General features: G+C 43.6%; 1 protein-coding gene across 1 annotated transcript in view; it reads left to right on the top strand.

The window, feature by feature from the left end:
* LOC137309301 (rab11 family-interacting protein 1-like) overlaps window positions 1-12,872 on the top strand; it is a 44,239-nt gene that overhangs the window by 27,700 nt on the left and 3,667 nt on the right. The window contains exon 5 of the mRNA XM_067977591.1: window positions 9,120-9,300. Coding sequence (XP_067833692.1) covers window positions 9,120-9,300 — 181 coding nt within the window. The remainder of the gene's footprint in view (window positions 1-9,119; window positions 9,301-12,872) is intronic.

Below are 12,872 nucleotides of genomic sequence, written 5' to 3'. Positions count from 1 at the left end.
AAGCCATTCGGCCCATCGTGTCTGTGCCATTATCCCAGATACCAGTGAGCTTGTACATTCCAAATAGTGACACTGAAATTGTGCTTACGTCCAGCCCGAAGGGTTCTGTAATTGTTGGGTGGGGAAGGAGGGAAGAATAGCAGGACAGCTTTCTAACGCCGCATCTTGTTGCATTTTTACTTCGAAGTGTGGGGTTCGAGTGGTCTTCACTGTGGATAAGGGGAGGATTGCAATGGATGCTGACGAGGAACAAGATCTTCAGAGGGAATTTGTGTAACAACTGACATGGCAGGAGGGGCACTGGATGCTGAGGGAAGGATGGTTGAGAGAACAGGAAAAGAAATAAAAAGGAGTATAGAGATGGAAATATAAATATAAATGGAATAACTGAAGTATGGGGCAGTCATGGCACTAAAGCCTCATCCTCCCACTCTTCAACGTTGGCTGCAGGTTGTTTGGCATAATAGCGAAGTAACCAAGGGTAGTTCTAGTCCGCGCACTTACATTTTTTTACACCAAATTTCTCCCGTCTTTGTGGGGTTTAGTGCTCTGGGAACCAGCAGGCCCCCCCTCGGGGATCTCCACTATGTGGCCACTCTTAATGAGCAAACTTAAATAGTGTTAACCAGGAGGGACATCATTGGCAAAGCCTGGTCTGTCCTCCCCCAACATCCAGGCGTGTACTTTCCAGCAAGAGTAACTAGATAGTCATCAGGAGCAGGAACCCTGGCTACCCCAGCTTAAGGACGTGAAGGCCAATAGTGGGGCCCCTTAGGGTTGCCCAGGATGAGATCAAAATAGACCAGGAATTGAACCTGGGTATTTCCTTGTTAACTTGAAGGGAAAAAAAATTCAGGTCTCACCTGCGTAACGTGAGGCTGCAGGAGCACGTGCCTGATGTTTTTATCACTCTTGATAATGGCGTCATGTTGGCTGACTAGTTGGATGCTCTCAGTAAAAGATGGTTGGCACGGAGGAGAACGCCTGGTGGTGGACAGGTTGCTGCCCTCATGGTTTGTATGGTACTGACGTCTGTTAATCACCAGAGTGCTTTACCCCCACTTACTATCTCTCTGCGGCCAGGTTTTCTCCAGTAACAGGTCCACGGAGTTGACAGCTTATTGGACCGTACTGGAAGGAAAATTATTTTTTTACCCGCAGGGAAAGCTCTGCGGTGAAAATCTATCAATCTGGGAAGCAAGGCCTTATCCTGAAGGGAATCTCCAGAATTTCCTTCGGAAGCGACCTTCAAAGATTCTGTCCAGATTGTATTTGTAACGAGCCTTGACTTTCTTCCCAGTCTCTACTCTGAAGCCAACGTGGAATTGTCTCTTCAGACATCACTTTGTGCATTTAAGGGGAAGATAGATTAAACACCTGAGGGAGAAAGGAATAAAAGGATATGTTGACAGGGTGAAATGAAGTACGGGAGGAGGCTCGTGTGGAGCATAAACATTGGCATAGACCAGTTGGGCCGAATGGCCTGTTTCTGTGCTGTAAATTCAGTAATTGTCTCACTGACCCAGCAATGGTCATATAAATAACCCAGCAAGACATTACAATACGTTAAAGAGCAGATTTGTTAGTTTAAAGGGGCGGGGGAGGGGGTGAACATCTCTACCTCTCTCCTCCTTTAAGAGGCTCCTTAAAACCTAACTCTTTGACCAAGCTTTTAGTCACCTGTCCTAATATCTCTTTACATGGCTCTGTATCAAATTTTGTTTGAGAACGGTCCTGTGAAGCACCTTGGGACGTTTTACTACACTAAAGACGCTGTATAAATGCAAGTTGTTATTATTGGCAAACCTCTTCCAATTTGTTTACAAACGGTACCACAATGTGAGTCAGTGCCGTAAGGAGGGTAGGAAGCAAACACGAGGGAAGTTGCAAATCCTATTCAAATGTCATCATATCACTTACGATGTGACAGCACAGTGATAATACTGATGCACTGCTCTTCTTCCCTAAACCAAAATAAGTGTTTGGGAAAACACTCTTTTTATGATGAGGGTAGTGTAGTTATTTTGTTACAGGACTAATAATCAAGAGAATGTGAGTTAAAATCCCACAATGGCAGTTTGAGAATTTGAATTCAGTTTAAAAATAAATTTGGAATAAACCTAGAAATAAAAAGCTGGTATCAGTAAAAGTGACCACGAAGCTGTCAGATTGTTGTAAAAAACCTAACTGGTTCACTAATGTCCTTTCAGTAAGGAAACCCGGTCTGGTCTATATGTGACACCAGTCCCACACCAACGTGGTTGACTCTTAACTGCTCTTCGAAGTGACCCAGAAAGCCACTCCATCACATCAAACCGTTACCAGTGGTTCAAGAAGAAGGCCCACCACCGCCTTCTCAAGGCAACTAGGGATGGGCAATAAATGTCAGCCTTGCCAGTGGCACTCATACTCTGAGAATAAGTTAAGGAAAAAACACCCTCTATCTATGTGCTCAGTATCTGAATAGGCCAACAACTTCATTGTTGCTGATACATGAAGCCCTGTGTAATTGGCTGCCCCAGTTAGAATGTGCATGCCCAGAAAAGTAGCAAAAGCTGATGAATAACTTCAAAAAAGTTCAGAACTTAAAATAGCTCTGACTAAAACAACCCAATGACATGCAAAGATGAGGAGCTAGACTGAAAGTACAATGAGACACAGATTTGTCATAACCTAAGTTATCTTAAACTAAGGTGTCAGCCTTGACTCGGGGGGGTATCACACTCACCTCTGAGTTAGAAGGCTGTGGGTTCAAGTCCCACTCCAGAGACTTGAGCACAAAATCCAGGCTGACACTCCCAGTACAGTACTGAGGGAATGCTGCACTGTCCGAGGTGCCATCTTTTGGATGAGACGTTAAACCGAGGCCCCGTCTGCACTAACACGCCACTATTCAAAGAAGAGCAGGGGCGTTTTCCTGTTGTCCTTGGCAATATTTAACGCTCAACCAACACCTAAAACAGATGATGTGGTCATGTATTTCATTGCTGTTTGTGGGATCTTGCTGTGTGCAAATTGGCTGCCATGTTTCCTACGTTACAACAGTGACTACACTTCAAAAGTACTTCACTGGCTGTAAAGCACTTTGGGATGTCCTGAGGTCGTGAAAGGCACTATATAAATGCAAGTCTTTCTTTTTATCTATCTTTTCCCTCTTGTTGCCTTATGGCATTACACAAAAGCAAAGTTTGCAGCAGAGGTTATTTTGAAATTTGTTTTACATTAATTCTTGAGATGTGGGCATCGCTGGCAAGGCCGTCGTTTATTGCCCATCCCTAGTTGCCTTCGAGAAGGTGGTGGTGAGCCGTCTTCTTGAACCGCTGCAGTCCGTGTGGTGAAGGTGCTCCCACAAAGCCAGTTAGGTAGGGAGTTCCAGGATTTCGACGATGAAGGAATGACAATATCTCTTTCTCTCCCTCCTCCCCCACCCCCCCTCCCGCAAAATAAAAGCTGTTGAGTCTGAGTATCAATTGAAAATTTCAAAATTGAGATTGATAGATTTTTGTTAGGCAAGCGTATAAAGGGTTACAGAACCAAGGCGGGTAGATGGAATTATGATACAGATCAGCCATGATCTAATTGAATGGCAGAACAGGCTCGATGGGCTGAATGGCCTACTCCTATTCCAGTGTTCCTATATGTCCAAGTCAGGATGGCTTGTTACTTGGAGGTGATGGTGTTCCCATGCACCTGCTGCCTTTCTCCTAAGTTGTGGAAATTGCGGGTTTAGTGGGTGCTATCGAAAAAGCCTTGGTGAGTTGCAGCAGTGCATCCTGTAGATAGTACACACTGCAGCCACGGTGCACCGGTGGTGGATGGGCTGCCGATTAAGCGGGTTGCTTTGTCCTGGATGGTGTTGAGCTTCTTGAGTGTTGGAGTTGTTCCCATCCAGGCAAGTGGAGAGTATTCCATCACACTCCCGACTTGTGCCTTGTAGGTGGTGGCAAAGCTTTGGGGCGTCAGGAGGTGAGTCACTCGCTGCAGAATACGCAGCCTCTGACCTGCTCTAATAGCCACTGCATTTATGTAGCTGGTCCATTGAGTTTCTGGTCAATGGTGACTCCCAGGACGTTGATGGCGAGGGACTCAGCAATGGTAATGCCATTGAATGTGATGGGAGGTGGCTAGGCTCTCTCTTGTTGGAGATTACTGAGTGGATGATAAGATGTAAAATTTATTATCTAGGGCAAATTGGGGTCATGCCTCTCAGAAAATTGATTTTTTACATCTAATATGGTGCGTCTTCTGTCATTTTGGAGCCTATTCAGAGTAAATGTCACTTTTCAAATTGAATAAAGTTATTCACCAACTCACCACTTCCGTTCCAAAGCCTGGGAATTCCACATGTGCAATGACAGGAATGCAGAAATAACATTAATTAATGCACTCACACCTGGGAATAAGCTCCTTATCTCAAAAACAAAAGTGGGTGCAAACAAACTTCACTAGACAATAGGCAGCATGTCCCAAAGAGATTCTTTTTAAAAAAAAAGTTACTGAGAACTTCTATGGAGATGAACACTAAATAAACATTGCAACTCTCAGAATCATAGAATGATACAGCATAGAAGGAGGCCATTTGGCCCATCCTGCCAGAGCTATCCATTTAGTCCCACTCACCTGCTTTTTCCCCATATCACTGCAAATTTTTCCTTTTCAAGTATTCATCCAATTCCCTTATGAAAGTTACTATTGAATCTGCTTCCACCGCCCTTTCAGGCAGCGCATTCCAGATCACCATAACTCGCTGCATAAAAAGATGTTTCCTCATGTCGCCTCTGGTTCTGTTGCCAATTACCTTAAATCTGTGTCCTCTGTTTACCAACCCTTCTGCCCATGGAAACAGTTTCTCCTTATCTACTCTATCAAAACCCTTCATGATTTTGAACACCTCTATTAAATCTCCCCTTAACCTTCTCTGCTGTACAGAGAACAATCCCAGCTTTTCCAGTCTCTCCACATAACTGAAGTCCCTCATCCCTGGTACCATTCTAGTAAATCTCCCCTGCACCTTCTCCAAGGCCTTAATATCCTCCTTAAAGTGTGGTGCCCAGAATTGGACACAATGCTCCAGCCGAGGCCCAAGCAGTGATTTATAAAGATTTAGCATAATTTCCTTGCTTTTGTACTCTATGCCTCTATTAATAAATCCCAGGATCCCATATGCCTTTTTAACAGCCTTCTCAACTTGTCACCTTCAAAGATTTGTGTATGTGCACCCCCCAGGTCTCTCCGTTCCTGCACTCCCTTTAAAATTGTACCATTTAGTTTATATTGCCTCTCTTCATTCTTCCTACCAAAATGTATCACTTCACACTTCTGTGTTAAATTTCATCTGCCATGTGTCTGCCCATTTCACCAGTCTGCCTCTGTCCTCCTGAAGTCTGTTACTATCCTCCTCATTGTTTACCACATTTGAGTTTCACGTCATCTGCAAACTTTGAAATTATACCTTCTATACACAAGTCCAGGTCATTTTTTATATTTATTTATATCTATCTATCCATTTATGCATCTATCCATTTATGCAGTGTTCCTAATACTGACCCCTGGGGAACACCACTGTATATTTCCCTCCAGTGTGAAAAACAATCATTCACCACTACTCTCTGCTTTCTGCCCCTTAGCCAATTTTGTATCCACGCTGCCACTGTCCCTTTAATCCCATAGGCTTTAATTTTGCTAATAAGTTTATGATGTGGTACTTTGTTAAATGCCTTTTCAAAGTCCATATACACAACATCAACCGCACTACCCTCAACAACCCTTTCTGTTACTTCATCAAAGAACTCAACCAAGTTAGTCAAACAGTATTTGCCTTTAATAAACCTGTGCTGACTATCATGTATTAACCCATATTTTCCCAAGTGGCAATTAATTTTGTCCCGGATTATTGTGTCTCAAAATTTCCCCACCACCGACATTAGGCTGAGTATTGCTGGGTTTATCCCTCTCCCCTTTTTTGAACAGGGGTGTAACATTTGCAATCCTCCGGCACCATCCCCATATCTAAGGAGGATTGGAAGATTGTGGCCAGAGACTCAGCAATTTCCACCCTTACTTCGCTCAGCATCCCATCTGGACCGGGTGATTTCTCTACTTTGAGTGCTGCCAATCTTTTAAGTACCTCCTTTATCCATCAGTTTATCTTAACATTTTCTGCCTGATGTTCCAAGGGAGCCAATAATGGGAGAAGGTAACAACTGGGTTTTGGTTTTGACAGGTTCCATTCCTGCTTTTCAAATTATCTGACCACCTCCAATCCCAGAGGGGGGGAAAAAAACAATTTTCTTGCGAAACGTCAAGAAGCTGACACAGGTTGAAATGTCAACTTAAAATGTTGATGGTTGGCGTGCATGCCAATGCATTGTGAGCATCCCAGATGGTGTCAGCCTTGGCTCAGTGGTAGCACTCTCTCCTCTTGAGTCAGAAGGTCCCAGTCCAAGACTTGAGCACGTAATCTAGGCTGTCACTCCAGTGCAGTACAGAGGTGTACTGTCTTTCAGGTGAGATGTTAAACCGAGGCCCCGTCTGCCCCCTCAGGTGGATGTAAAAGATCCCATAGCACTACTAGGAGGAGTGGAGTTCCCCCCCACCCCCACCCCCCCCACACTGGTGTCCTGGCCAATATTTATCCCTCAACCAACACTTAAAACAGATGATCTGGTCATTATCTCATTGCTGTTTGTGGGACCTTGCTGTGTGCAAATTGGCTGCCACATTTCCCTACATAACAATGGTGAGTGTACTTGAAAAGTAATTCATTGGCTGTGAAGTGTTTTGGGACATCCTGAGGTCATAAAAAGCATTATATAAAAGCAAGGTATTTCTTTCTTTGCTTGTACCTGTGCACTATGGAAGCCTCTTCCTTATTTGTGCAGTGTATGATGGGTTAGGCTGCCTGAGTTTTTTTGATTAGGAACATGGGACAAGAGTAGACTTTCCAGCACACTGTCATATATCGGGAATAAATCCCAATTCCCTCTTCTTTCATCATTTCTGGACTTATATTTACATAACTCATAACAGAGAGGTCCCTAAGCAAATAATTAATTTGAGGTGCCATGACTTGTTGTAGGTAAATATAGTATTTGTCTTGTACACAGCAAGAACCCCAAAACAGCGGTGAAATAAATGGCTCATTAATCTGCTTTTAGCGTGTTGGTCGAGAAGAGATTGTTGCCCAAAACTCCCTGCTGCTTTCTTTGAAGAGTGCAATGGGATCTTTAGCATCCACCTGAACCACAATAATAGGCAGAAGAGGCCTCAGTTTAACAGCCCATCTGAAGGTCAGCCATGCAGTACTCCCTCGGTACTGCACTAAGGTGTCAGCCTGGATTATGCGCTGGAGTGGGTCATGAATCCACGATCTGACAGGGATATGAACTGATCCAAGCTAATATTTTTAAAAATGCTGCATGAAATGGGTAGGCTTATGTTTGTGTTAATGTGAAACTACAGCGCTCACTTATCTGTGCAGTGATTTTTTTTTTTAACTGCAACAACTGATTTTAGTTGTCAAAAATGCAGAATGCCACACCTGAAATTTAAACTGGACGAGTATCTGTGCTTGTAAATTGTGGGCTTCTCTAACTGTGTATTTCATAGAATTACATGGAAAGTAGAACATTGAAACAGACCATTCAGCCCAACAGGTCTATGCTGATGTTTATGCTCCATACGAGCCTCCTCCCACTGTACATCATCTAACCCTATCAGCATATCCTACTATTCCTTTCTCTCCCATGTGTTTAGCTTCCCCTTAAATGCACCTATGCTCTTTGCTTCAACTACTCCACGTGGTGGTGAGTACCAAATTCTAACCACTCTCTGGGTAAAGAAGTTTCAGTGTCATGCTTCACTAAATCATAACTCTAAACCAAATGGACAAATCCAGCAGCTGCATGAAAAAAATTTTAAAAGCAGATTCTAAAAGTAGGAATTGTGTTTTGTTTTTGATGTCTCCGATCCTGGGGAGATGGAGACAGTTTTGGTTCCGAATTGAACTTTGCTCTTCTGCTGCAAAGACTCAAAGAGCACTGTTGTGTTGGCTCGCCAAATGAGTCAGTTCTGATCTCTGGAAACAAGCAGTCACGAGGGTTGTTGGCAGTCACTGCCTCCATTCTACTTCAGCAATGCCGTTTAATTCCAACATCAGGAGACAGCTCCCTCCCTGGCCAGTGATCGTTTCCATTTCCCGCACCAGTCATTTCTCTGGCCAATGTGAGTGAGATTACCTGGTTAATGATGAATTAGGCGCACTTTGTTTTGTGCTGTAGCCTGGGACCTGAGCGCACAGATGTGGAGAAACTACAGTGGAAAAATAATTTCCATTTGTTCCTAGAGGGATACTGCCCGCCCTAAGCTTCTCTATCTGGCCGTGAAGTGAGCCAAGCCTTTATTATTGTAACATTGAACATGAGTGAATGTCTCTTCTCCCCCCATGGCTCAGTAGGTACGTGCACTGTGATACTGAACCATATAGACCAGGAACTCCCAGGGAGGCTGGGAACTTAGGAACAGGAGTAGGCCATTCAGTTAGATCATGGCTGATCTGTACCTTAACTCCATTTACCTGCCTTTGCTCCGTATCCCTTGATGCCCTTACCCGACAAAAATCTATCTATTTCGGTCTTGAAAGTTCCAATTAACCCCCAGCATCGACAGCCTTTTGAGGGAGAGAGTTCCATATTTCCACTACCCCTTGTGTGGAAAAAATGCTTCCTGATTTCACTCCTGAATAGCCTAGCTCTAATTTAAATTGTAAGATTATGTTCCCTTATTCTTGAATTCCCCCCACCAGAGGGAATAGTTACTCTGTATCTACCCTTTTAAATCCTTTTAACATTTCAAATTAGGGCCTTTAGGAAAAGAGGGCAAAAATTAGAGGAGTGGAAAAATACAAGAGGTTGCAAAAATACTGTGGCCTGTCGTAGAAAGTGAGGGGATTGGGCTGATTTGTCATAGTGCACAGTGAGTGTTGGCAGATATCGGTTTCTGAGAATCTATATTCCAGCAAGTGTCTTTGGGAGAGCAAATTAGATTTTTTTTTCAAAAATGGCTTTTCACTCCATACAGCTGTAGCCTGTTGAGTTACTTTCTCTCTCTTCTCCCACCAGCCCTCATCCTGTGAAGCCAATCAGCGCCACTCCGCCTGAGACTACGGAGAAGAAATCTGGTCGGTCGGGTATTGGCAGCACGCTGAGCAGCGGGCTGGAGAAACTGAAGAACGCGACTACAGGGAGCAGCAGTCCCATCAGGTCGCCAGCACCTGGTCACGAGGAGCAGGAATCAGTAAAGGTAATTGGAGCACGTAGGTCACAACGTCCGTGTGCTGACTGCCCACCATGTGGGTCAAGGAAAACACTTGTGCAACAGCCACATGATGTACTGCAAGTCACTGAGTAGAAATGTATGTCCACACTCTCCTGCATCCAGATTTGGTTCCCAAAACTCTCAGACTTGAAGATTCCTTCGCATTTGTGCCCAGAGAGATATGTAACCTGGGCGTAAACCAATTACGCAGCTTAAGACATTGTGGAATTTTGTGTATGAGAGTTACCTGCGTCACTACAATATGCCCAGCTTTCCTCTATCTATTACATCTGTTCATCAAACCATCTGTCCAAACGAATCTCTGCTCATAAAACTGGCCACGCCCCCGCCTCTCATATGTGAGTATCCTCCAATTGCTTTTGGGGAGGGGGGGGCCGATTAACAAATCTCTATGACCAGATTTTCAGGCGTAGCATGCAACAGTAATTTTTCTGGTGTTTAACTACAATTTTTTGTGTTTTTAAAACATTTATCCTCACTCAGGCATGCTCTTTATTTTCTGTTTTCTTTAGAATGGATTTTCATTGCTAAGTATAAGTCACCTTAAAAAATGAAAAGCTTCCCAGATTGCAGGTTCATAGAATCATACAGTACAGAAGGAGGTCATTCGGCCCATCGTGCCTGTGCCGGCTCTTCGAAAGAGCTATCCAATTAGTCCAACTCCCCCCTGCTCTTTCCCCATAGCACTGCAAAATTTCTTTTATCAAATATATATCCAATTCTCTCTTGAAAGTTACTATTGAATCTGCTTCCACCGCCCTTTCAGACAGTGCATTCCAGATCATAACTCAAAAGCAAAATACTGCGGATGCTGGGAACCCGAAATAAAAACAGAAAATGCTGGAGAAGTCAAAGTCAGGCAGCATCTGTGGAGAAAGAAACAGTTAACAATGAAAGGTCTTCGACCAGCATTTTCTGTTTTTATTCCAAATCATAACTCGCTGTGTAAAACAATTTCTTCTCCTCTCCCCTCTGGTTCTTTTGCCAATTACCTTAAATCTGTGTCCTCTGGTTACTGACCCTTCTGCCAGTGGAAACAGTTTTTCCCTATTTACTCTATCAAAATGCTCTTAAAGTTTAAGATTCTTAATCATGCTGTGCCTGATGTGTATGAATGATGGCAAAATGAGTTGAAATTTAAATTTTCATACTTGAAGAAATAAATTGTCTGGGTTCGGTGTGAACAGCCTTTTTCTGTGCTGTGGATTGTATGTAAAGTTCCTCATCCCTGGTACCATTCTAGTAAATCTCTTCTGCACCCTCTCTAAGGCCTTGACATCCTTACTAAAGTGTGGTGCCCAGAATTGAACACAATACTCTACCTGAGGCCCAACCAGTGTTTTATAAAGGTTTAGCATAACTTCCTTGCTTTTGGACTCTCTGCCTCTATTTATAAAGCTAAAGATCCCATTAGCCTTTTAAAAAGCCTTCTCAACTTGTCTGGCCACCTTCAATGATTTGTGTACATACACAACCAAGTCTCTGTTCCTGCCCCCTTTAAAATTGTACCATTTAGTTTATATTGCCTCTCCTCATTCTTCCTACCAAAATGTATCACTTCAAATTTCTCTGCATTAAATTTCATCTGCCATGTGTCTGCCCATTTCACCAGTCTGTCTCTGTCCTCCTGAAGCCTGTTACTATCCTCCACATTGTTTACTACATTTCCGAGTTTCGTGTCATCTGCAAACTTTGAAATTATACCCTTTATACCCAAGTCCAGGTCATTAAAATATATCAATAAGAGCAATGTTCCTAATACTGACCCCTGGGGAACACCACTGTAAACTTCCCTCCAGTCTAAAAAAACAACCGTTCACCACTACTCTCTGCTTTCTGTCCCTTAGCCAATTTCGTATCCACACTGCCACTGTCCCTTTAATTCCATGGACTTTAATTTTGCTAACAAGTCTATTATGTGGTACTTTATCAAATGCCTTTTGAAAGTCCATATACACGTCATCAACCGCACTACCCTCATCAACCCTCTCCGTTACTTCATCAAAGAATTCAATCAAGTTAGTCAAACACAATTTTCCTTTAACAAATCCGTGCTGACTTTCATTTATTAGCCCATACTTTTCCAAGTGCCAATTTATGTTGTCTCAGATTATTGTCTCTAAAGGTTTCCCCACCTTGGCTGACTGGCCTGTAATTGGGTTTTCCCCTCCTTTTTTGAATAGGACTGTAACATTTGCAATCCTCCTATCATCTGGTACCACTCCCATATCTAAGGAGGATTGGAAGATTGTGCCTAGAGCCTCCGCAATTTCCACCCTTACTTTGAGGTCATCCACTTGAGCATAGAGTAGGAAGCTGCATTCTAATGGCTGGAAATCCTGTGTGTTTGGGGCAGGTACGCTTGTGCTGTTGCACAGGTACAAAACATTGAACAGTCTGTCTGTGAGAGGCATTTTTCAATGAATTTGGTTTGATCTGGGTGGACTACTCCAGTTATCAGAGTCTAGCCTGAAAGCCAGTATTTTTTAAATTGCAATTGAGGAAAGATATGAGCCTGTAGGGGACAGTTGTTGAGGTCATTTGCCCTTTTCATGGATGAGGGTGATTGTGGCCTTTTTTAAAAATTAGTTCATGGGATGTGGGCATCGCTGGCGAGGCCGGCATTTATTGCCCATCCCTAATTGCCCTTGAGAAGGTGGTGGTGAGCCGCTGCCTTGAACCGCTGCAGTCCGTGTGGTGATGGTTCTCCCACAGTGCTGTTCGGAAGAGTTCCAGGATTTTGACCCAGCGACGATGAAGGAACGGTGATATATTTCCAAGTCAGGATGGTGTGTGACTTGGAGGGGAACGTGCAGGTGGTGGTATTCCCATGTGCTTGCTGCTCTTGTCCTTCTAGGTGGTAGAGGTTTGGGAGGTGCTGTCGAAGAAGCCTTGGTGAGTTGCTGCAGTATGTGATGGAAGGGCTTAGACTGCTCATTTAAGATGAGAAGGGACTTGGAGACTTGCTGGCCGTGCCCAATTATTGATTTTTTTTTTGTATTGGAGAGGACTGGGTGTGACGAGACAGGTCCTCATTGCAATAATAACCATTAAGGGAAGGCCCTAGTTGCCAAGATAATGAGGTGGTGGCTGGCAATTAAAAGCTCGCCTCTCCTGTGAATGCTTGTTTGTCAGTCAACCAACTTGATTAGATGCGGCGCTCCTATATTTTCCCAGTCCTTCCAAAACAAGTCATCATTCGGTTATGCACAGGCTATACTGAGAATACACCACAAGTTCTAGTTGATCATCTTTCATTCCCCGTTGGTTTCAGTTATTTTTATTGTCCTCTTTTTCTTTCTCTCTCCCTCTCCTACACCATTTTTTTCCCATGTTTGCTTTCTTTTCTCCCTTTGCATTACACAGCTGAGAGAGCTAGCAGTCTGTCATGTACGAATGATTAAAAACATGAAAAAGTCCCATATGGCCCCAATATCACAATGAAAGCATGGCATCTCTGACAGTGCAGCACTCTCTCAGTAGTGCACTGAAGAGTCAGCCTGGAATGGGGCTTAGATCCACAGCCTCCTGCTGGA

The sequence above is a fragment of the Heptranchias perlo genome, chromosome 1, assembly GCF_035084215.1.
Source record: "Heptranchias perlo isolate sHepPer1 chromosome 1, sHepPer1.hap1, whole genome shotgun sequence".
NCBI classification, from domain to species: domain Eukaryota; kingdom Metazoa; phylum Chordata; class Chondrichthyes; order Hexanchiformes; family Hexanchidae; genus Heptranchias; species Heptranchias perlo.
The sequence above is the reverse complement of the archived record's forward strand: the minus strand, read 5'-3'. Positions and strand labels throughout refer to the sequence as shown.